The 25184-nt window shown below is 44.1% G+C and overlaps 1 protein-coding gene across 5 annotated transcripts in view; it reads left to right on the forward strand.

The window, feature by feature from the left end:
- The window catches only part of ANKRD17 (ankyrin repeat domain 17), a 104446-nt gene that overhangs the window by 35698 nt on the left and 43564 nt on the right, over window positions 1-25184 (forward strand). For all 5 annotated transcript variants that reach the window (XM_081883739.1, XM_081883737.1, XM_081883738.1 and 2 more), the window contains exons 2-10: window positions 2489-2642; window positions 3942-4098; window positions 6645-6792; window positions 11740-11887; window positions 16765-16998; window positions 19058-19152; window positions 21116-21353; window positions 22538-22729; window positions 22981-23090. In XM_081883739.1, coding sequence (XP_081739865.1) covers window positions 2489-2642; window positions 3942-4098; window positions 6645-6792; window positions 11740-11887; window positions 16765-16998; window positions 19058-19152; window positions 21116-21353; window positions 22538-22729; window positions 22981-23090 — 1476 coding nt within the window. The remainder of the gene's footprint in view (window positions 1-2488; window positions 2643-3941; window positions 4099-6644; window positions 6793-11739; window positions 11888-16764; window positions 16999-19057; window positions 19153-21115; window positions 21354-22537; window positions 22730-22980; window positions 23091-25184) is intronic.

The raw sequence follows: 25184 nt of genomic DNA on the forward strand, positions 1-25184 counted from the left end.
GGAGTGCAGTTTCATCTGGGTCAGGTAGAGCACCATCTCCCTGGATGGGCAGATCAGCTACCCACAGAATCTCCATCTTCTCAACTTTGAGTTTCAGTTTATTGGCCCTCATTCAGCCCATTACTGAGTCCAGGTAGTTACTCAGCATTTTGACTGCCTCACCTGACTCCTGAAAGAAAGCTGAGTGTTTGGGGAAGCTTTTAATATTTGATGGCTTACAGTATTTTAATATTTTGTTGGAAGCCGCCCAGAGTGGCTGGGGAACCCCAGCCAGATGGGCGGTGTGTGTGTGTGTGTGTATTATTATTATTATTATTATTATTATTATTATTATTCATTTGCACTTCACTCCAATACCTTGAATAATCTCTCCCAGCAGTTTCACGGAGATGTTGCATACTAGGGGTAATATCTGATGCCTTCCTTCACTTAGGATAAGGATTTATGCTTCCACAATAGAACTTTGCCCCCCCTCCCTATATGTACCCTATAGCCTCCCAAAATCTGCTCCGGAAAACCCCTAGGACAGATTTAGTGGGCATGCAGGGGGAGTTCTGCTGCACAAGGGAAAATCCTAGCGCTGGTGGAATGAGATGGAACTGGCGCTGATGGAACTTAGCTCTGTTTCTGAAAGAAGCCTAATCGACGTTTATTGACCTATAAAATAAGTGATTTCTACTTGAATGGTAATTTATACAGAAGTGAATATTTTAAATAGAGTATTCCCAGGCAGAGATTATTTTACTGATTTTATTCATTTATGAACCACATCCCGTAAATAACTTTTGGATGTTTTAACAATGAAAAGCATAAATAAAAACAATTCAGGTCCAGTGCAGATTCAGACTGCGATAAATGTCTCCTCTTAAAAGGCTTTTTGGTAAGGGAAAGTCTGCAAGAGGCACCAAAAGGGTAGGAAAGACGGCTCCTGTATTGGAAGGGAGTACTGTAGGTGCCGCCATACTAAAGGCCTGGTTCCTACATTGTGCAGAAGGGACCTCCTGATGAAATGATATCTGTAAAATGAGCTTGAATTGTATAATATGAGAGAAGGGGAAAAACACATTTCTATCTGCTTCCTCCACTCCATAGATAATTTACAAGCTTTCATCATAGTTTGCATTAGTTGTCTTTCAAAAAGCCAGAAATGCTTTATCTTATTGTAAAGATGTTCCCAAATCATTTCAAGATGCCCTTTCCAGCTCTACAGCATCTTCTTTGTGATGGGGGCAGCCAGAACTGCACACAGTTGTGGTTATGCCAGAAATTTGTACAAGAGCTTTACAATATTAGCAGTTGGGTGTTCATTCCCAATCCCTGGCATGAAATTTGCCCTTTCCCATGGCTGCTGTACATGGGACAGTATGTACTGTACATGGGCTGCTGTACATGGGCTATCCACCATGATCATCATATCTTTTTCCTGCTTAGTAACTGCCAGTTCAGACCCCTTCAATGGATATGTGAACTTAGGGTTTGTTAGTGTGTGTTGACTTCTGTATGTGTCCCTTGCTCTACATGGTAAACCCATTTGGACTTCATTGCTCCTTATTGTGTATATAAGCTAGTAAACAATGCAGAAGATGAGATGAGCCCTGCAGTTATTCAATTAGTCTTAATCTAAGACACTTTGATGAGATCATGGCTCACAATTTCTAAGGTAAAGGTAAAGGGACCCCTGACCATTAGGTCCAGTCATGGCTGACTCTGGGGTTGCGGTGCTCATCTCGCTTTATTGGCTGAGGGAGCTGGCGTACAGCTTCTGGGTCATGTGGCCAGCATGACTAAGCTGCTTCTGGCGAACCAGAGCAGCACACGGAAACACTGTTTACCTTCCCGCCGGAGTAGTACCTATTTATCTACTTGCACTTTGATGTGCTTTTGAACTGCTAGGTTGGCAGGAGCACGGACCGAGCAACAGGAGCTCACCCTCTTGCGGGGATTCGAACCGCCAACCTTCTGATCGGCCACTCCTAGGCTCTGTGGTTTAACCCACAGCGCCACCCACGTCCCTCACAATGACTAAAGTCCCTTACTAATGGGAAACTTTTGTTAGGCTAGAGATGGAGTGGCGTGTCAGCCGGGTGTTCAGAAGCAGCTGTGCATGGTGTTTCTAGGTAGGAGTGCAAAAGAAACCAATAAATTTAGAGATAAATAATAAGTATTGTGGTTAACTTTGTTGTTTTCATAAATATTGCCCAGTTGGTTGGAGCGTGGTTCCGATATAACGCCATGCTTGTATGGTTGATCCCTGTAAGGGACAACGGCATGTTCCTGCATTGCAGAGGGTTGGACCAGATGGTTTTCAGGGTCTCTATGAAATAAGGCCAGTGTTTTGGAAGCAAGTCTGTATGAATGCTTTGTATTGCCATTTATTCTCACACTATAATATAGCCAATTAGATACTGAAGGACATCATCAACGTCTTTTGATTTTTGTCACAGCATTGCAAATAGAGTATGTGTTAAAACGTTTTCCTTCCTTTTAGGTGGAGTCCTTTATTTTGGATCAGGATGACCTGGAAAATCCAATGCTGGAGACAGCTTCAAAATTGCTGCTGTCGACTACTGCTGATGGTGCTGATCTAAGAACAGTAGATCCAGAAACCCAAGCTAGGTTAGAAGCTTTACTGGAAGCTGCCGGTAAATATTATTATTATTATTATTATTATTATTATTATTAGTTTAATTCGAGTTCGGGATTTTTACATACATTATATTATCTCCTTACAATTTTAAATTCCCCGTACAAATTTTTCCTTTCCCTCCCTCACCCCCCCTTTCCATTGGAAGGGTTCAAACTATTATCCTTAGCCATGGGCATAGCGTCTTTAGTTTTCACTGAATGTCTTTTGTTCCAGTAGTTTTTATCCATTGAAGATAGGGGTTCCATCTGATCCTTATCATGGTGGACTTGACCTTCCACGTTGTTTCCTGTGACATGACTGCGACAATGTCTGACTGAATAAGTTCAAACAAATAACTATTCCATAGTTGTTTATTATCATCATCATTAATATTATTATTTATGTACCACTATCTGTTGGTAGATCCCAAGGTGATTCGCAACAGAAAAATACAAAATGAGAACACAAAATACATAATAAAACAAACCAATAACCCCTCCCACAAACACATAGAATGTTAATCAGCTGAATGCCTGGTTGAAGAGAAACGTTTTTTGCCTGGCGCCTAAAGATGTAATGAAGGCTGCAGGCAAGCCTCCCTGGGGAGAGGATTCCACAAATGGGGAACCACTAACAGAAAAGGCCTGCCAAACACTATTGATCTTAATTTAGATACTTTCTTACATTTGCCAGTGCCTTTTTGAGTTTTTAGGTTTTTAACAAAGCACAAACTTGTTTTTTACCCGCTTAACATTTGCACAAACTCTTTTATGTTGTTTTATGAGCAGGTTCTATTCATTTAATTGCTAATGCTGGTTTTATTTTCTGCCTGTACCTTGGTTGACAGACTTTTTTGTTATATCTTAAATGTTAAGTTTATTGATTTGATATTTGCTTTGGAAATGTATTTTAAATTTAGAAACAGTGTATAAAAGGAGAGATTGTAGTAACACTATAAATACAACCTGTCAGTTTCTTTCTCATTAGATCTCTATATATTTGGTTGTGTGGAGATTCTGGTTTCTGATTCAAAAGTCAGAATCGAGGATTGGTAGCGATCAGTAGTAACCTGAAATAAGAAACTATAAACTCATTGAAGCCAGGAAGAATGTACTAGTAACTTTTAATATCTTGAAAAGATTGATCTCCGGTGAATTTTCACACTACATTTCCACCGCTGAAAGTTTGTTGGCCTTTCCCGATAAGATAAAACTAGTATTTTGCTAGTATTTTGTATGGGCTCAAATGGTCTTTTTTCTTCTCTTTCCCGTGCAAAAACTGCTTATCCACTGGCTTGTTGATCCTGGAACAAAAGGAATAGGTAAATTATCCACAGCCGATGGAAAAGCCTTTGCAGATCCCGAGGTGCTTCGCAGATTGACGTCTTCGGTCAGCTGTGCGTTAGATGAGGCTGCTGCTGCGCTCACCCGAATGAGAGCTGAAAGTACAGCAAATTCAGGGCAGATGGACAAGTGAGTGTTTGCTTCGCCAGAGCCTGTTCTAACAGTCTTGACAGCTGTTCCTTGTGTTTCTGCGATGGAAGTGTCTGCTAAATTACCCATATTATTAATACAAATATTATTTCCTACTTGATCCATTTGGCACTAGGGATCTCAAGGAAGAGAAAGCAGTGCACTTTGGAATAACCTTGGAACCCCCAGAAGAAGGGGTGCACAAATTTTGGCATGTCTTCATAGTCAGGCATTGTTTGGGGTCACCATCAAAGCCCAAATATCTTTCATGGCTTCTGCATTCTGCAAAACCCAGCATGAAGAGAGAGAACAATCGTTTCTCTTCCCCAGGTTCTCTGCATGTGCCACAGGACTCGGCAGCAAAGGCAGGATTAATATTTCATACCAGGCATAGTGAAATACTTCTCTCTCTCTCCAAGTGCTCTGCAAATTGCTGAGAATTGAGGGAGGAAGATGTTTGTACATTTGGGGCAGAGGTATATACTCGAGTATAAGCCGAAGCACCTAATTTTAGCACAAAAAATTGGCAAAACTTATTGACTCGAGTATAAGTCAGTTCACCACACCACAAACCTGGTGGCAACGGCAGTGGAGGAGGAGGAAGGAGCAGCCCCAAAGGGCTCCTTTCAGGCCACTCATCCCTCTGCCGCCTCTGCTACTCACAAGAGCAGTTATAGGAGCCACGCTTGGGAGAGGTGCAGCGCAGCACCTCTCCCAACCGCGGCTCCTGTGCCTGCCCTTGCGAGAGGTGGGCGGCGGTGGCAGGACCAGTGGTGAGAAAGGACTCCTTTCGGGCCGCTCATCCCTCCGCCGCCGCCGCCCGCCTCAAGTATAAGACGAGGGGGGCTTTTTCAGCATAAAAAATGTGCTGAAAAAGTCGGCTTATACTCGAGTATATACGGTATGTGAAGATTGCTACTGCCAGCCCTATCCACAGGCCTAAAACTGTTAACACGATAGAATTGCTCTCTGTCTCTCCCTCTCTCTCTCTTTGTGTACGTGTATATACATGTATATCGCTGCACATGCAGGATCTATTTCTCCTATTTTAAAATTTCTTTTGTTGAAGATTCCAAGACTGTAGCCAATAGTATTGGTCTAGTTATTGTGAATATTTTTCAAGATGTTCATTCAAGCTTTTCCTTTGTCTTCCTGTGTACTAGACCTTTTCCTCCGAAAAGATAATGCAAGACTTTGTTTTGCTAAAGTGTGTTTTGGAAGATCCAGTGGATGAGGGCTGCATTAAAAAAAAACGACTTGGACTTCATTTTCCTGTCTCGTTTACAGTTTATGATTTGCCTCTTTAGTGCCTGCAAAATCTGTTTCGGACAAAAATATTAAAAGTTCAGATTGTGTTTTGAAAGAATTCCTGCAGGAAGCCTTTAAGGAAAGGGTCTGGGCTAAGCTAGGTTTAAATAGTTAACAGTTGGAAGGGCCCTAGCTCCGTGGTGAAGCAAGGTACCAGGTTTGGTTCAATCTCAGGCATATTCAGGTAGAGCCTGGAATGTACCCTGCCTGAAGCCTTGGAGACAATACTGAGCTAGATGGAGCAAGGGTCTGTCTCAGTGTAAGAGAGCTTCCTGTGTTCCTTCCTAATGTGGCATATATTTGAATACGTATTACCTAAATTAGAAGAGGTTGGCCAAAATACTTGCATTATAGTGTTTTTAGTAAGTAGCTTTTATATTCTAAGCCTCATGTATCCCCCCTTTCACCATTAATAAGTTTGTGTGGATTGCTTAGTTCATCAGATTTAAGTAAAGGTAAAGGGACCCCTGACCTTTAGATCCAATTGGGGTTGTGGCGCTCATCTCGCTTTACTGGCTGAGGGAGCCGGCGTACAGCTTCCAGGTCACGTGGCCAGCATGACTAAGCCGCTTCTGGCGAAACCAGAGCAGCGCACGGAAACGCTGTTTTCCTTCCTGCCGGAGCAGTACCTATTTATCTACTTGCACTTTGATGTGCTTTCGAACTGCTAGGTTGGCAGGAGCAGGGACCGAGCAACAGGAGCTCACCCCATCACAGGGATTCGAACCGCCGACCTTCTGATCGGCAAGTCCTAGGCTCTGTGGTTTAACCCACAATGCCACCCGCGTCCCTCATCAGATTTACCTTGGTGTAAATGACTATGTTGGATTATGAGAAGGGAGTAAGAGATGATTGGAGTTCTAACTGAAAGCTACTGGAGGGCAGCAGATTGAGTAAAGTTGACCTACGACCATAGCCAGACAGTGTATTTTTTTTAGCTCCATATTTTTCCCCACGAGGCCTAATTCATGACATGCAGCCATTCCTGATGTCCAGTTCCTTGAGCCCAAGGACAGTTCCTAGCACTCTAGTTATATTGCTAATTTTGGAGGAACCAGGAGCAAGTATTGTGATGACCACCATGCATCCTATAGTAATCCTCACCTTTGCTTTTTAAGGCTTACCTGTTGCATTTCAGTGTATCCAGGTGGCATGCCGGGTCTGTATTTGAGGGGACTGTATTTGATGCCACTTCAAAGCACGGGTGTATAACTATAATTTCCTCTTTCTCTTTATAGCCGCAGCTTGGCAGAAGCTTGTTCAGAAGGTGATGTAAATGCTGTGCGGAAATTGCTAATTGAAGGGCGAAGTGTGAATGAGCACACTGAAGAAGGGGAAAGTCTTCTTTGTTTGGCTTGCTCAGCTGGATATTATGAACTTGCTCAGGTTTGTACCTTATGCTCTATTTTGGCAGAAAATACAGAGCACTGGCATTTGACTTTTCTGGATTCATAACTCATCTTGAACGGGGAGGGGGGCATTTTTAATTTTTACACTTAAGATGGTTAAGCTCACTGGTGTTTAAGAGCAGGGATATCAAACTTCTGAATTGTTCTGTTTGTTGCTATATTTGTTGTTGTTGTTTAGTTGTTTAGTCGTGTCCGACTCTTGGTGACCCCATGGACCAGAGTACGCCAGGCACTCCTGTCTTCCACTGCCTCCCGCAGTTTGGTCAAACTCATGCTGGTAGCTTCGAGAACACTGTCCAACCATCTCGTCCTCTGCCGTCCCCTTCTCCTTGTGCCCTCCATCTTTCCCAACATCAGGGTCTTTTCCAGGGAGTCTTCTCTTCTCATGAGGTGGCCAAAGTATTGGAGCCTCAGCTTCAGGATCTGTCCTTCCAGTGAGCACTCAGGGCTGATTTCCTGAAGAATGGATAGGTTTGATCTTCTTGCAGTCCATGGGACTCTCAGGAGTCTCCTCTAGCACCATAATTCAAAAGCATCAATTCTTCGGCGATCAGCCTTCTTTATGGTCCAGCTCTCACTTCCATACATCACTATTTGGAAAACCATAGCTTTAACTATACGGACCTTTGTTGGCAAGGTGATGTCTCTTGTTGCTATATACCCCCCTCCAATTATTGTTTTGAAGGCTGGAGCATTCCAGTTTCTCTGCATATACTTATGAATAGGGATCTGCTAACAGGTCATCCGGACTTCGTGGGTATAGATTTTTTGCACTCAGATGCTGGGATGTCATTGATTGGGGACAGGACAGGAAAACTCGTGTGCATCGTGGAATCTTTAAGGAACATATTGGCAGTGATTCTTTGCTCAAATGCGTACAAGATGGCAATACAATAACTTCTGGCAAATACATGCAGAGTTTCATTTCTGATTTTCCTTTCAAATCAAACGGCAAAACTCTTTCCTCACACCCTAAATTAGATGTCGGAGAGCCTCCATAAAATAATTAAAGTTGCTTTGAGCACCAAATCCAGTTTACCAGTTAACCACCCTATGTTCTTCATCTGCCTGTTAAAGAATGCATATGCCAAAAGGGTCACCTACATTTAGAGTAGGTTAGGCCTGGAATTATATTGGATTTGTGGGCTGGGTGTTTGTTATATTATGATTTCTGGCTTTTTTTGATTAACTGTGTTCATTTTGCTTTCATTTTGTAAACTGATTTGAGCTGATTTTAAGATTAAAGGGGGCTAAAATTTAAGTGAGATGAGAATTAACTGAAATGTCCTCAGTTACGTAATTAGAACATGAGGAAAGTGTAGATCTCCCTGCACCCCAGAATACAAACTCTTCCACCTTAATAATTAGTCTTTGCTTGAAGTTTCAGACTTCAATGATGTTTCAGCCACCTGCCCTGCAACCTTGCAATCGGTCCTTGAGCTTCAGGGACAAGTGGAGGCCACTGCAATTGCTTCCCACAAATCTGCAGCGTGGGAGGGAAGAGACCTTGTTTGTGTCCTAGGGCTGCTTAGTGCCGGTATTGGCAAAGACATAACAATGTGCTCAAGGTTACTTGTGTGATAGCACACTACGTGGCAGATTGAAGAGATCATTTCCTCACAATTAGCTGTATTTTTCAAAATTCTTTCCTTTACTTATTTAAAGTCCTCTTTGGGGGAAAAAATACCCTCTGCCTCCATTTAGTTCCTTCTTCCATCTTAAGGAGGTTGACTTCATTTTTAACATTATCATTTCATTTTAATGTTGTTTTCTATTTTCTTTACAGTTACATTTTCAAATGGTTATCATTTCTTTTTCAGTCCTTTTTATAAAATTATTTTTTTTTATGGTTAGTTCTGCCAGTTTCCAGTTAAGTTTCCTCCCCCTGCCCCAAAAATTATCCAAAGAAAAGTTTTGTTGCTTAGCAGTTATAGCCCACACTCTTCACTACTTCATGCTGTCCGCTATGAGCTGTCTGTCTGGCACCGGATGCCTTCATAAGGACTCAACAGTGATGGTTAATCTTCAGGTGAATGCTGACCTATTTATACTGATTGCAGCTCTATCTGCCACTTTGATGCCTTTGGCAGGAATTGGCAGTCCTAGTTGATTTTCGGCTGCCGATGACATAATGGGCAGCTTCCTGTTTAGCACTATTAATAGCGGCAAAACACACTTACAAAGGACATGTTTTGGAGGTTTTTTTGAAATTGTGGTTCGGGAAAATAAAAATTGAGGGAGCCCAATGAAGGTTGGTAGACATTGAAATGTTTTAAGGGTGTGTGTAATTGTATATGTGCGGAATTTTGCCACCAAATTGTCAAGGCTGCCACAAAATATATATGAGCCTTGGGTTTGGCATCCCTGCAGCAAGGCATGTGAAAAGTATTTTATAGTGCACACAGTGCTGAAGAGACCTATATTGTCCTTAAATACATATCTGCTTCCTAAAGGTAAAGGGACCCCTGACCATTAGGGCCAGTCGTGGCCGACTCTGGGGTTCCGGTGCTCATCTCGCTTTATTGGCCGAGGCGTATAGCTTCTGGGTCATGTGGCCAGCATGACTAAGCCGCGTCTGGCGAACCAGAGCAGCACATGGAAATGCTGTTTACCTTCCTGCCGGAGCGGTACCTATTTTTCTACTTGCACTTTGATGTGCTTTCAACCTGCTAGGTTGGCAGGAGCAGGGACCAAGCAACGGGAGCTCACCCCATTGTGGGGATTCAAACCGCTGACCTTCTGATCGGCAAGTCCTAGGCTATGTGGTTTAACCCACAGCGCTACCCGCATCCCTATCTGCTTCCTAGTCAAATGCAAATTCTGTATGAGAATGCTTTGTTTTGATGATGACCTGTATCAGAAATGGAGATTTCATTACCTTGATAACCTTGATCAACTTCAGAGGCCTACCTTCACACCCCCAGTTTGAAGAGTAGACTGCAGTCTCTTCATCCTAGAGTCCTCTCTAAGATTCTGATGGCTCCAATTGCTGTAGGTTGGTTCCTAATCTACTCTTATTCTGTGAAGAAACTTCTAAAGGACATTGCTTTGACTATCTTTGCTTGAATAGAGTCACTGCTTCCTATCTCTGTCTCTTCCCCTCTACTAGAACGGGATGATGATCTTGTGTCAATACTTTCTCCTGGGGTGTGAAATGGAGTTTTGCACACACAGGCAAACATTCCCCCTAGGTAGGACTCCTAGGATTCCAGGTTCAGTCACAGTCCATTGAACTCAATCACTTGAAGGATCAATATGACACTTGAACCCAGGAATTCCAGTAGAGAAACCCTCAAATGAGGTGATCACAACAGATGTCAACCAAGTGGATGGAGTGCTCACTGCAAAAGCATTTGGGCTGTTAGATTCCCCCACACACACCATAAAGGAGAAGAATATTAACATACTGTTACCTTTCCCTCTAGCCAGTTCATCTTCTGTAACCCAAGGGAAGTTCATTAGTTTTTGCTGATATTGTCTAAGGTTGCTTCATTCTTTCCTATGTTTTTCACTAATTTGGTCTGCTCCTTAACCTTTTTTCTTGCTTTGAAACAGTGGGGTGCTTTGCCAGCTATGGCTGGGGTATGAGGTGAGAGGCCTCATTTCCCCTGGATACAGAAAATGGGGGGCTGTTTTCATTGCCCTGACAAACTTATCCGAGGACTTTGTGCCATTTGCCTTGATAAGAACAGAATTTCACAGAAAAGTCCCAATAATTTTTGGGCTTTGTGAGCTTTTTTGCAGTCGAAAAATCCACTTCAGTGTTGGGGGTCATAGCTGCAAAACGCAATAGAAGTATTTTGCCTTGTCAGAAAGCATTATCCTGAATAGGATTAGTTTTCATATTAGTTATATAGCACAGAATATAGGTATAGTTGCTGCTTCTCTGCCCTTGCAACACCCAGTCATATGTATGCATATAAGGGCAAGGTTTGCAAAGTTTATAGGGAATCAGCTTTGAATTTTTGTGTGGAAAAATAAAAAAGGAACAAATTCAGTCATCGCTGAATTAGCCATAGAATGGGATGGGAAAGAAGTTGAAAATTGGAGAGGAAACCATGGGATTGCTTGTCTAGATCTTTCTGGGGGTGGGGGAAACCACCACTGTACTTTAATAATGTTGTCATTCCTGCGATGCAAACACTGCAGCAGCTGCTCCTTCCCTGGGACACAGTTTGTGTAACGTAATGTAGCCAAAACACTGCATAACTGAAGCACAAACATGCTAATATACCTTCTTGTCGTTTAGTCGTGTCCGACTCTTCGTGACCCCATGGACCAGAGCATGCCAGGCACTTCTGTCTTCCACTGCCTCCTGCAGTTTGGTCAGACTCATGCTGGTAGCTTCAAGAACACTGTCCCACCATCTCATCCTCTGTCGTCCCCTTCTCCTTGTGCCCTCCATCTTTCCCAACATCAGGGTCTTTTCCAGGGAGTCTTCTCTTCTCATGAGGTGGCCAAAGTATTGGAGCCTCAGCTTCACGATCTGTCCTTCCAGTGAGCACTCAGGGCTGATTTCCTTCAGAATGGAGAGGTTTGATCTTCTTGCAGTCCATGGGACTCTCAAGAGTCACCTCCAGCACCATAATTCAAAAGCATCAATTCTTCGGCGATCAGCCTTCTTTATGGTCCAGCTCTCACTTCCATACATCAGTACTGGGAAAACCATAGCTTTAACTATACGGACCTTTGTCAGCATGCTTTCTGCTTTTTAAGATGCTGCCTAGGTTTGTCATCGCTTTTCTCACAAGAAGCAGGCATCTTTTAATTTCCTAACTGCAGTCACCATCTGCAGTGATCATGGAACCCATATATACCTACTGTACATTTTATGCTTTGAAGGTTCTTGCACAGATTATTTTACAAGACACAGTAAGCACTCAAGAACGGCACCTCACCAGTTTTTTGTTCTCTCTGTCAACAGGTTCTCCTGGCAATGCATGCAAATGTTGAAGACAGAGGCATCAAAGGAGATGTAACACCTTTAATGGCTGCTGCTAATGGAGGACATGTCAAAATGGTCAAGCTGCTGCTAGCTCATGGCGCTGACGTGAATGCACAGTCTTCAACAGGTAATGAACGTGTTACAATTAAATGTAAACGGAACGTGTCGCAACCTGGAAGCTGTACCGCATTTCTAAAATGAAGGAGTTCAGTATTTTGCTGGCTATTCAATATTATACCAGTTGGGGGAATTTCCTCAGTGCTAAGTTATCTCCAATCTGAAGAATTTTGGCAGCGATTGGTTGGCACTAGAGTGCAGGCAACAGAGAGGTTGCCACACTGGAGCAAGGAGGTGTTTCAAAAAGAAGTGAGTGCAGAGAAAGGGGAAGGGAATTTAATGCACTGTTCTCCCTCATCTGGGTCAAGAAGGCATTATTTTTAAGATTTGCAGAAAACAGTACAAAACAACTAGGTGAAGTTGAGATGTGAAGAATGTGCAGGAATGCTAGCAGCTTCTCTGGAGAGCTGGCAACTTTGGTTCCAATGCTGGCAACTTTTCAATTTCAATTCATTGCCCTCCCCTTTTTTGTTGTTGCAAAAACTGCACACACAAAAAACAGACATTGTGTGATCACATCAGGGTACACACTGGCCCCGTTTGCACTAGTTTAATCTGTGGCTCAGTGTGAATGAGATACAAGCTAGGGTAAGGTTACCAGATTTTTTAAAAAAGGAATCCAAGGACAATTTTGTTTTTTTGAAAAGCGAAAAAAGGGTAGTTTTAAAAAGGTTTTTTTTTTAAAAGAAGAAGTAATATCTTCTCTTCTTTGATCTCCTCTGTCGGGCAGCCTTCCGCTGGGCCCCCGCTTCTTTCTTGGAGCACTACCCGCCGTGGAGTAGCCTGGGGTCAGACCTGGGCTTGGCCACATGTCCTTGTCTTCCTGGTGTTCTCCTACCTCTGCTCCTCAGCGGTGGTGGCAGTGCAGCAAGGTTGGGGCTCCCCTCTTTTTTGTCCTTCCTCTTTCTCTCTCTTCCTTCTCCTTCTCCTCTCCTCCTCCTCCCTGCCTTGGCTCTGGGGTTTTCCTGGCCTGGGAGCGCTGCTGGGCGGGTGGCCGGGTGCTCTCATCCCGGCTCGATTTGGGTCGTGTGTGTGCTCACTGCTGCTCAGGAGCTGCTCACTGCTGTGGTGCCCACCATTGTGCCTCACCGGAAGTCCCCATATGATGTGTCTTGTGCCATTGAACTAATCACACAACATTCATTCCCTACTAATAAATCTACAACACTTAAAATATAAACCCAGGGACGTTACTGTATTTTTCCGCTCCATAAGACGCACCTGACCATAAGACGCACCTAGTTTTTAGAGGGGGGATGCAAGAAAAAAAATATTCTTTAAAGGGAGCGCTGAGCAGAGCCTGTATGCATCCCAGGCTCTGCTCAGCGCTCCCTTTCACGAGCTGCGTGGAGCGTGTGTGCAGCGCTTGCAGGCTTTTCCCCAAGGAGGGAGAAGGGCAGCCCGTCACTGACAGCCTTCTCCCTCCTCGGGGAAAAGCTCCCGCGCGGCTCTTTAAAGTGAGCGCGGCTCTTGGAGGCTTTTCCGGGAGGTGGGGGCAGTGTCGTAGCGTGGGGGGTGCAGGGGGGCCGGCCACACCGCTGCACTTGCAGCTCTCTGCCCCACCTGGCTCACTCACTCTCTCTCACTGCAGTGCTGGCTGTGCGAATCTGATCCGAGCCGCCGGGTCGCCACCCACTGTGGAGGGGGTGGGTGCCAGGCGTGCGGTGCGGAGAGAGAGAACGAGGGACTATCTGGGGGAGGGACAGTGCAGCGGCCGCCCAGCGCAGCGCTGAGCGCGGGAGAGAACCACACCAGACCAGACCAGGCAGCAGCAAGAAGAAGCTGGCAGTGGAGGCAGGTTAGGGGTTAGGGGGTGCAAATTACTTGCCTTGCCCCGGGTTAGGGGGCGCAAATTACTTGCTTTGCCCCGGGTGATGACAACCCACGCTACGCCGCTGGGTGGGGGAAGGGACAGAGCGCGACTAAGCCAGAAGCTAGAACAGCGAGAGGGAGTGCATTGATCCCTCTTGCTGTTCTGGCTTCTGGGATAGCCGCGCAGCCTGCGTTCGCTCCTTAATACTCACACACATTTCCCCTTACTTTTTAGGAGGGAAAAGGTGCGTCTTATAGAGCGAAAAATACGGTAACTGAAATCCGGGGACATTCCAGGGATGGATTTTGTCCGGGGACAGATCTGTAAATCTGGGGATTGTCCCCGGGAAACGGGGACGTCTGGTAACCGTAAGCCAGGGGCTACTGCTCAAAAGTTCCTGAGTTGCTCATTGCCCATTCCTGCTGCCATGCCAGGGAGGAAACCAACCAATCTGTGGGAAATGAGCAGCCAAGCCTTTCAGATGCATATTCTTGCTAGTTAGCATGAGGAGGGGCTGTATTTCTGATAGGCAGATCCTCAGGCCACGGAAACACAATTGTTAGGGAGGGCTCAGTGTCGTGTCATTTCCCCTCCTCTCCTGGAGAAGGAGGAGCAGAGAGTACTTTCTGTTCTTCTTTCTTCATCTGACCAGTGGTAGATGCAGACATGCCTCTGCTTGCTCCAGCTGCAGGCACATGCCTGAAGCTGATTATACTATACACATAAGTATGTTGCCTGCTTAGCTTTCACTGCTACTGCTGCTGTGAACCGCTGCACGAATACAAAGTAAGTAAATCTTATTTTAAAATTTACTTTACCGGTCGTAGTCTGATTCTTTGTTAAGCAGCGAAGAGGGGGAAAGCCAGCTTTCTTCGTTAGGTGAACTCGCTGGAAAGGAGGCTTTGTAGCCCAATTCCTGTGCTTCTAATTTTGCTGCCAAGGATGGGATTTCGAAACGCTGTTTAACCCACACATGTGGGGGCATGGAGGGATAAATTGCAATGAATTTCCTCTCCTACCCATTAAAACTCATCCCACACAGTCATGGCTGTACGTCATTTGCAGACTAACCTTGAAAAGAAGCCAAAACCATACTTTGAGCAAACCAGCTCAAACGGCTTCGTATAGTTTACATACAGTGAATTAACAGTGACCTCCAGATTCACATGCTTTATCTGAAAATTTACAGTGCTTCACATTATTTTTCTTAATAAGTGATGTGTGCATTCACTTTATGTCACACCGATTAGTTTCCTTCCTGCTGTCTTTCTGTCATATGAGAAATAGTGAAATGTCTCTAGTTATCTTTTTTTCTAGCTTAACTTACAATTGAAACCACTTATTGGACTATTTGTTGTTACCCTTTGCGTTATATTTGTTGTAACCAGTTGTGTTTCATGTTATGGTTCCCTTTAGTCTGTTTTTTTCTTTAGCTTTCTTGAGAGGGTGTCTTGTGGGACTAGGTTAAAGGCCTTCGACTTGCTTTCTTTTTCAAAGAAGAAAACTTGGTTGCATTGGTACAACTTACTCCATATTTTCCCAAAGATAGAAGCCATATTTTCCTTCTGTGTACCCTTCTCCAGTTATCTGGAACGTGTTCTCTAATTCTTCTTAGTCCTCTATCAATTTTCATTTCTGATAACTTGCTCTTTTTTCAGCAAACACTTCCAAAAACTTTGGGTTGAATAAAAAAACTGGGACTGAGGCAAGATGTGCTTGGCAAGATTTGGGACACTTTACCACCAGGCACGCCCAAACTTGGCCCTCCAGATGTTTTGGGACTACAACTCCCATCATCCCTAGCTAACAAGAACAGTGGTCAGGGATGATGGGAATTGTAGTGCCAAAACATCTGGAGGGCCAAGTTTGGGGATGCCTGCTACCACTTTACTCTTAAGAGGAATGATCATGAAAACAAGAGTCAGTTTATTATCATTACTGGAACACATTTACTACTCACTTCTCTGAGAGCTCAGAGTGGCTTAAAACAGAATTATCAATAATAAAACCCTTATAATACAGTAACAATAAAACTTCATCTCATTTATACATCAGTCAGACCTTCACAGTAATATACAGTGTCCAAGGCCTGCTTGAAAACAACAGTGTTAATAATAATAATAATATTTTTTATTTATACCCCACCCTCCCCAGCCAAGGCTGGGCTCAGAGCGGCTTAGAAGCAATAATAAAAACAAGTTGAATGATTACAACTTTAAAAAAAAATAAAAATACAACATTAAAATATGGAAACATTAAAATATTAAAATGTAGCCTCATCGCAGGAGGAGAAGGAAAGGAAAAAAGAAAGAGAGGGAGGGAATCAAATTGGCTCCAAGCCAAAGGCCAGGCGGAACAACTCTGTCTTACAGGCCCTGCGGAAAGAAATCAGATCCTGCAGGGCCCTGGTCTCATGAGGCAGAGCGTTCCACCAGGAGCTAGATATTTTGCAGTGTCTTACAAAAGGCTGTGCCACTATCAAGAAGATTTTGGGCTGCCAGGGTCAGATTTGAACCCTGGGCCGCCTTGACTATTCTCAATTCATGTTGGGAATGTCAGAAATGCAGGATTGTCCCTGTGGCAAGGGCTTCGTTGCTTATAATTAGTACCCTGAAACTCTCAGGAGAGCCAGTGCTGCCACCGATGAATTAGTGATCTATTGTTGCTTTTTTTCAATCCAGAATTCTTGGGTCACGTAGAAGTTACCTCCGGAAAACACTCTTGTTGTATGGCGGTGTTTTTTCAAAAAGGCCAATTAAACAGCTTTGATATCGCAGTTTAAAGGGTTCAAAGAGCTTTCCGTACCTCCCCTCTCTTGGCAGCAGTATTATTATTATTTCCTTATCTCACATGAGGTCTGAGGGAGAGTGGACTTTCTCAGGACCAGTAATGAGCGGAAAGATTGGAATTTAGGATTTCCAATCTCATAGCTCAGCTTCTTAGCTGCAAGACCACCTGTTTTCTCACGAAAGCTCTGTGAAATATAGGAGCAAGCGGCCAGGGCTAATGCGAATTTGGGGGACAAGAGAGGATTATCCAAACTGACTTCAATGTATTTTCTTTTCTGAAATTAGGGAACACGGCACTCACGTATGCCTGCGCTGGAGGCTATGTAGATGTGGTCAAGGCCCTGTTGGAGTCGGGTGCTAGTATTGAGGACCATAACGAAAATGGCCATACTCCTCTCATGGAAGCTGGGAGCGCTGGGCATGTGGAAGTTGCTAGAGTTCTGCTGGAAAACGGAGCTGGAATCAATACGCATTCCAATGAATTTAAGGAAAGTGCACTAACACTGGCTTGCTATAAAGGTACAGTATCTCAACTAAAGCCTTTCATTGATAAAAAAACTGACATCACTCTTCTGCGGGGCTTGCAAAGCCCCTGTCAACTTACGTTATTAGGATTGAATTTGGAGATCTTCATTCTCATTTGCTTCTGCACTTTTGGTTCAAACTAATAAAGTGAGAGTGGGACACGGGTGGCGCTGTGGGTTAAACCACAGAGCCTAGGACTTGCTGACCAGAAGGTCGGCGGTTCGAATCCCCACGACGGGGTGAGCTCCCGTTGCTCGTGCCAACCTGCAGTTTGAAAGCACGTCAAAGTGCTAGTAGATAAATAGGTACCGCTCTGGCGGGAAGGTAAACGGGGTTTCCGTGCGCTGCTCTTGTTCGCTAGAAGCGGCTTAGTCATGCTGGCCACATGACCCGGAAGCTGTACGCCGGCTCCCTCGGCCAATAAAGCGAGATGAGCAACGCAACCCCAGAGTTGGCCACGACTGGACCTAATGGTCAGGGGTCCCTTTACCTTTAATAAAGTGAGAGAGACTGTAAATGGTTTTAATTTCTGACCTAATCCAGCCCTACCTTTGTTCGATGTTCAGCAGTTTTCATTACTCCCCAGCCCCCCTCCCCCCAAAAAACTCCTACTTAATTTACACATGTTCAGTACCGGAACATGCTGCAAAATTACAGGGGCTGTTGTATTGAACATTGCGTAGTGTTCAGTAGTCATGCTATACTTTTGTTCTTTTCTGCTAAGGAGTGAGGTGCAGGTCTTTCCAGGGCTGAAAACAGGTTGAAGCGGTGGAGGACTTCTAAAGCAGATTATTAATATTAAAATTATTAATATTTCAATTTTAAGCTGTGAAATATAGTGCCGCATGGAAAGAAAACAGCTAAAGATTTGAGGCTATAAAAAAACCCCATATTCTGAAAGACTCACAAAGGAAGAAAGCTTTGTGTTCCTTTGTCATTTTTCTAGTTGTTTTCAATGAAGTCATCCTGTTAGTGCAAGGACTTACATCTGTGCAATGGAATGCCCTCTCATCTCCCTGTGCATAGCCTAATCTAGGCATAGGCAAACTCTGGCCCTCCAGATGTTTGGGGACTACAATTCCCATCATCCCTGACCACTGGTCCTGTTAGCTAGGGATGATGGGAATTGTAGTCCCAAACATCTGGAGGGCCAGAGTTTGCCTATGCCTGGCCTAATCTGTTCTGCTGGATCGCCCAACCCTTCAGGGCAGATTTTCTTTAGGAGAGGGAGAAGAAGCCCTGTTGCACTGGCAGAAGCCCTAGCACTGATAGGACGGCATTGTTGGATACAATTTTTTTCACTTTTCCAGGTTTTGTTCCTGGTTTCACTTTTGAGATTTGAAAGTTATTTTTATTGCAGCATTTCAGTGAGTGTCAATATGGACAAAGCCACTGTTTTGGGTATTGTTCATCCACTTTCCCTTGATTTTATTAGTTTCAAGAGCAAATAGAAATTAACATTTTAGAACAAGAGATTTCATTTGAATTTGTATTCTTCTGTTTCTCCACGGCTTATAGCAGGGGTGGCCAACTCCCAAGAGACTGCGATCTAGTTTCAGAATTAAAATCTGGCAGTGATCTGCCCCATTTTTTTAAGGGTTTCAGCTCAAGGTTGGGGGGTTAAGGTGCAGGCTTTTGGGGGGAGGGGAGCTCCGTTTTTTTGGGGGGGGAAGGCAAGGGAGTTTGGGGTTAAGGCACTCACAAAAACATCACTATGGATTAAAACAGCCACACAGGGATCTCCGTCTTCCCTTCCTGAGTTCTAATAACAATGGAGGGCAGGACGAGGGGGCAGGGCAGGAGTCAGATTTAACAACACAGAGGAAAGGGAGTCAGAGATTGACCGTGATCAACCAAAACATCACAATCAACCTGTTGGACACCCCTGGCTTATAGCAATACGAACACTTTCTCTCCCCTAACCCCACAAAAAAAAGTGCTCCCAGATTGCATTGTTAAAGAGAACACAATTTCTTTCTGAAATCATCAGTGGATACCAATAAATCTTTGCTGCGTTTTCTTTTATTAAAATGTGTGTTTGTGTGTGTTTCAGGTCATTTAGAAATGGTGAGATTTTTGCTGGAAGCAGGTGCAGACCAGGAGCATAAAACAGATGAAATGCACACGGCATTAATGGAGGCATGCATGGTAAGAAGTACAGTAGATGATGCCCAGAAATCAGCCTGCTTTTGTGCTTTGATTTTTGGTATAAAGCTGCTACTCCCAAAATTGATAGGAGGGGAAGTGTTGACCTCACGCTATTCACCAGACAGACAAACGTGTATTTTATCTGATGACATACAACCTATGTTGATCTTGTCTGAAGGCAGAAATTTTGCAAGGGAGGCATTCCTCTTCCACAGCATGAGACATTTGTGGGACTCAAACTATTACTGGCTGGATAGAGATGTGCTGCCTAGGTTCTGTTCCCAAGTAATTTTTGCACTTGTTAGACAAGACAATATTACAATACATGTACATCTGATCATGACTCGGGATGCGTAACACATAACACGTGAAAAAACAATCCCAGAAAGAACTATGAATATGAAATATAACTACAACCACAGTGGGGGGGGGGGTCCTAATCTTAAAATTCATGAGCTAAATTCTCACTGTGCGTGAAACTCAAAACTTAGCAGGAGACCAGTCAGTTTTGCTTTAAAATAATAAATAAATGTTGATATGTATACTAGGGGCTGCCACCCTTGCTCATTCCACTTACCATCGCCACCAAACTCTCCACCCTTTTGCCACGTCCTTTCCGTTTACACTTTCCCCCCTCCTCCCCTATTCCTTCACAGCTCAGAGAAACCTCCAACCCCTTTTAAAGGAGGGTGGGAAGCGCTTCAGAGAACGGTTTGGCAAACTGCTTTCTGAAGCTCCTCCCACCGTCTTTTAAACACTGGTCCAGCAATGTTTAACGGGGGGGGGGGTCGGAGTCATTTTAGAAAGCAATTATGCAAACTGCTCTCTGAAGCTCCCCCCCTTCTGCTTTTAGAATTGCTTGCTTTTTTGTGTAACTGCTCTTGTGATTCGCCTCCCCCTTTAAGAAGAGCTGCAGGAATTGAGAGACGCATTGGCTGGCTTCACGTTTTTTCCAATATTGTGATTTTTGCATAGTGTGCATGCAGACACGCCCCCCCCCCGATTCGCAATATATTATCAAGTCAGAAATTATGAAACTAATATCACAATATGGGCTTCTAACCGGTTTTTGACGATACAATAATAATAACAATAATACATTTTTGTTTATATCCCACTCTCCCCAGCCGAAGCCGGGCTCAGAGCGGCTAACAACAATAAAAGTAACACGGCATTCTAAAATCAATTCATTCTAAAATCAATTCAAAATCAAATTAATGGCAACCCTTGGGCTAGAGTTCTGTGAGGGTTACCAAAAGAGGGGGTCAGGCTGTGCCTTGGCCAAAGGCCTGGTGGAACAGCTCTGTCCTGCAGGCCCTGCACAAAGATGTCAGGTCCCACAGGGCCCTAGTCTCTTGTGACAGAGCATTCCAGCAGGCTGGGGCCACAGCCGAAAAGGCCCTGGCTCTGGTTGAGGCCAGCCTAACCTCCCTGTGGCCCAGGACCTCCAAGATGTTTTTATTTGAAGACCGTAAGGTCCTCCGTGGGACATACCAGGAGAGGTGGTCCTGTAGGTACGAGGGTCCTAGGCCATATAGGGTTTTAAAGGTTAAAACCAGTATTCCACCGGGAGCCAGTGCAGCTGGTATAGCACCGGGTGAATGTGATCCCGCGGCAAGGACCCCGTAAGGAGTCTCGCCGCGGCATTCTGCGCTCACTGGAGTTTCTGGGTCAGTCTCAAGGGCTCTACTGCCCAGGCTTGCGCACCAGAGAGGTCACTTTGCTGCGGCTAACATGGCTATTTGACTTCACTCCCGGAGGTGCTCTCGATTGTTTCTTGAGACAGACGGATGCCCACAACAATTTCTGAAAACCTGAACCTGCCGCTGTCTGCCAACTGTGCTTTGCAAAGCTTTGTATAACTGCCTCCCTTAGTGGTGTGAAATAAGTTAGTGGGTTTGAAGAAGTCCTTCATCCACAGCTCGCGTAGTTAACCTTTTATTTGTCTGTTTTTGCTTTCTAGGATGGGCATGTGGAAGTTGCAAGGCTGCTCCTTGATAGTGGTGCCCAAGTGAACATGCCTGCTGACTCCTTCGAGTCTCCATTAACTCTGGCAGCCTGTGGCGGACACGTAGAGCTGGCTGCCTTATTAATAGAGCGAGGGGCCAACCTGGAAGAGGTGAACGATGAAGGCTACACGCCATTGATGGAAGCAGCCCGAGAGGGTCATGAGGAGATGGTGGCATTACTCCTAGGTCAAGGTAACTGTCACAATATACAGTGGTACCTCTGGTTGCGAACGGGATCCGTTCCTTGAGGCCCATTCGCAACCTGAAAAGAACGCAACCCGCGTCTGCGCATGCGTGGATCGTGATTCACTGCTTATGCGTGTGACGCCATTTTGCGCATCTGCACATGCGCGAGCTGTGAAACCCGGAAGTAACCCTTTCTGGTACTTCCAGGTCGCCGCAGGACGCAACCTGAAAAAATGTACAGTGGTATCTCAGGTTACATACGCTTCAGGTTACACACTCCGCTAACCCAGAAATAGTGTTTCAGGTTAAGAACTTTGCTTCAGGTTAAGAACAGAAATCGGGTTCCAGCGGCGCGGCAGCAGCAGGAGGCCCCATTAGCTAAAGTGGTGCTTCAGGTTAAGAACAGACCTCCGGAATGAATTAAATACTTAACCTGAGGTACCACTGTATCATGAAGCAAATGTAACATGAGGTATGACTGTAACAAGTACGCTAATAGTGGCACCGAAAACTTCTGAATATCCTGAACTGCATATTTTAGGAAGCGTCTTTTCAAGACCGAATTGTTCTGCCCATTTTTCCTATTTAACTTGTACTGCACATTCTATAAAAGCTCCCTTTTCAAAACGTAACATGTTGACTCCAGGGAATGCCAACCTTCCTGTGAGTTCTGTTAATACCTTACATGTCAATCACAGCAGAAAATACATTCCTTAGAAGGTCACCTTAGAAAGTCCGTATTCTCTTAATAGGTGCACTTGGCAGACTCATATACTGGAGTCCAGTGGTACCTTGGGTTACAAACACCTCAGGTTACAAACACTTCGGGTTACAGACTCTGCTCACCTGGAAGTAGTACCTCAGGTTAAGAACTTTACCTCAGAATGAGAACAGAAATCGTGCAGTGGGAGGCCCCATTAACTAAAGCGGTACCTCAGGTTAAGAACGATTTCAGGTTAAGAACGGACCTCTGGAACGAATTAAGTACTTAACCCGAGGTACCACTGTAATTGTAAAGAAGGGGCCATCATGAGATCTTGAAAAACTACCATTCAATTACCTGAGGAAGATTTATCTTAATTGATTCAGTAATTCATCTTGAAAAAGACTTGATATCCATGTACAAATATTGTCTCTCTTACTGTGCTATTTCTAAGTTTAATTTCCATTTGTATGTTTCTTTCTGAAAGGAGCCAACATCAATGCCCAGACAGAAGAGACCCAAGAAACTGCCTTAACTTTAGCGTGCTGTGGAGGCTTTCTGGAAGTGGCTGATTTTCTTATCAAAGCGGGAGCTGATATAGAGCTTGGCTGCTCAACGCCTTTGATGGAAGCTGCTCAGGAGGGTCACTTGGAGCTAGTTAAATACTTATTAGCTGCAGGTATGGAATTGTTCCCTTTGCACACATTTTTCATGTTTATAATTGAAAACCCATTCTTAAAGCAGTACTGTCACGGGGCTGTATTTCCCTGCTGTGTGTGTTTTAGTAGTCCATGCAAATATATGTAAAGTGGTTGCTTTGGAACATAGTAACCAAGCATCCTAATACTTTGCTATTTTGAAATGTGATGAAATGTCTTGCTGGAGGATGAGACACTTGCATATTTTCTAAGCTTATTGTACTTGTTTCAGGAGCCAACGTGCATGCAACAACAGCAACAGGAGACACAGCGCTGACATACGCCTGTGAGAATGGCCATACCGATGTAGCAGATGTGTTGCTTCAAGCAGACGCTGATCTGGTAAGCTGCCAGTAGAAGCTTTGAGCTTATTTTACATTGTGTAAGGACCCTATTGGACTTGGTTATATTGATCCATCCCAACCCTCACTTCTCCCAAGTATTGGCAAATAACAAAGTATAATCACCATATTTTTCGCTCTATAGGACGCACCAGACGATAAGACGCACCTAGTTTGGGGGGGAGGAAACAAGAAGAAAAAAATTCTGAACCCCAGAAGCCCAGCAAGAGGGATCTGGCTTCTGGGATCTGGCTTCTGGCTTCTTGCTGTTCTGACTTCGGGGACAGCCTTTCAAGCCTCTGCAGGGCAGCTCTGCAGGGCAGCGCTCCGTCTCCCTGTTCTGGCTTTGGGCTTAGCCATGCAGCCTGCCTTCGCTCCATAAGATGCACACACATTTTCCCTTACTTTTTAGAAGGGAAAAAGTGCATCTTATAGAGCGAAAAATACGGTAAACGGATTAGAGGAAAGTTGCATATACAGTCAGACAAAATGAACAACTGATCACCACTAACAAAAACTTTAAAAAATACAATGCTGGGGGCTACAGCTTCTAATGGGACATAAAAGGAAGGTTCAACAACAACAACAACAACAGGCAAGCATGCTTAATAAGATTTTTAAAGACTTAATCAAGCAGACATGCTTCCCTGAAGAAGAGAATTCAAGCGTTGATGCTTCAGCTCAGAAAGCCCTAGACCAGACGTGGGGAGCCTTCAACCCAGTTGGGCTAATTAGGCCTGCTGGACTATTTTGGCCAAACTCCATACCCCGCCCCACACCCGACATGATATATCAGGTTTGGGGCAGGTAGGGACATGGCTAAGCTGAAAGTGGGTATGCAGAAACTGCCACTCAGCTGATTGGTGGCAACTGCAAAGCCCCGTGTAGCTGACTTAACGGAGTCCGACCATCAGCTGGCCTATGGGGCTTTTGAAGCCCTGGGCACAGTGCTCCAAAAGACTCCGCCTGGTGGACTTGCAGAGCGCTATGAAAGGGGCTTGCAAAGCCCTGTGCATGGGCTGTGCTTTTGCCTGTGTGGCATTTATTTCTAGCCTTGCAAGCAAAGATTGATCCGCTGGTGCTGTTGTAACATCACAGCCCCGCTTGATCTGCAGAAGGGGATAAACAACTCGGCCTTTCCCCACTTCTTCTCTAGACTTTCTTCCAGCCTCCCCAGCGGATCTTAAGGCACTTTAAATTGAGCCTAGAAAAAGCTGATAACTCGTATGACCTCTAAAGGACAAGTGTCATAGGATCTGCTGCATTCTGAACCAGTTGTAGTTTTTGACCACACTTCAGAACCAGCTCTGCAGAGAATACGTAGTTATTAAAGTGTGATTTTATCATGCTATGTATAATGGTAGCCCTGGCAGTGTCATTCTTGCCCAGAAAGCAAAGACATTACTGGCATGCTTGGTGTCAACTGCCCCATCAGTTATATTCCATCCGAGTCTGAACACTAATCGCAGCTCAGATATATTTGTGGGAAAGCTCCCAAGGCTCCAGGGAATTGTGCAGTGTCTGAGTGAATATCACAGGACACAGATCAGGGAACCACCTCCTGAATTTTTGGAGCAAAATACCTAGGCAATTCTGAAACTTGTTAGATCAATCCTGTAGAGAGAACATATAAGAAGGTCCTGCTCACATACCAACAAAGGAAGAGTGGATTTGTAAATTAAGTGAGTATATAGAATTGGCAAAATTAACTTCAATTATAAGATATCAATCAAATCAAAAGTTAAGAGTGGAGTGGAAGTATTTCGAAGATTATATGTCAAAATACTGTTCTAAAAATGACATGTTAATAAGCTTAGAATAAAAAATGTAAGCAATAACAGAACAAATAAAGAAAGAAAAATCAGAATTTAACAAAAATAATTTATTATAGAATGCAAGGGGGAAAAGGTAGAAAGAAATATACAGAAGTTGAATTGCTGTGGAGGGAAGTAGAGGGTTGGTGGTTTTATAATTAAGTGTATAATTATGCAACTTGTGATTTAGATATTATATTTTTATGTGAGGGAATCATTGGAAATTTTGGTTATTATGTATATATGTTAAGTTTCAATAAAGATCTTTGAAAATTAAAAAG

Source organism: Podarcis melisellensis (assembly GCF_964234715.1).
Source record: "Podarcis melisellensis genome assembly, chromosome: 13".
NCBI lineage: Eukaryota > Metazoa > Chordata > Lepidosauria > Squamata > Lacertidae > Podarcis > Podarcis melisellensis.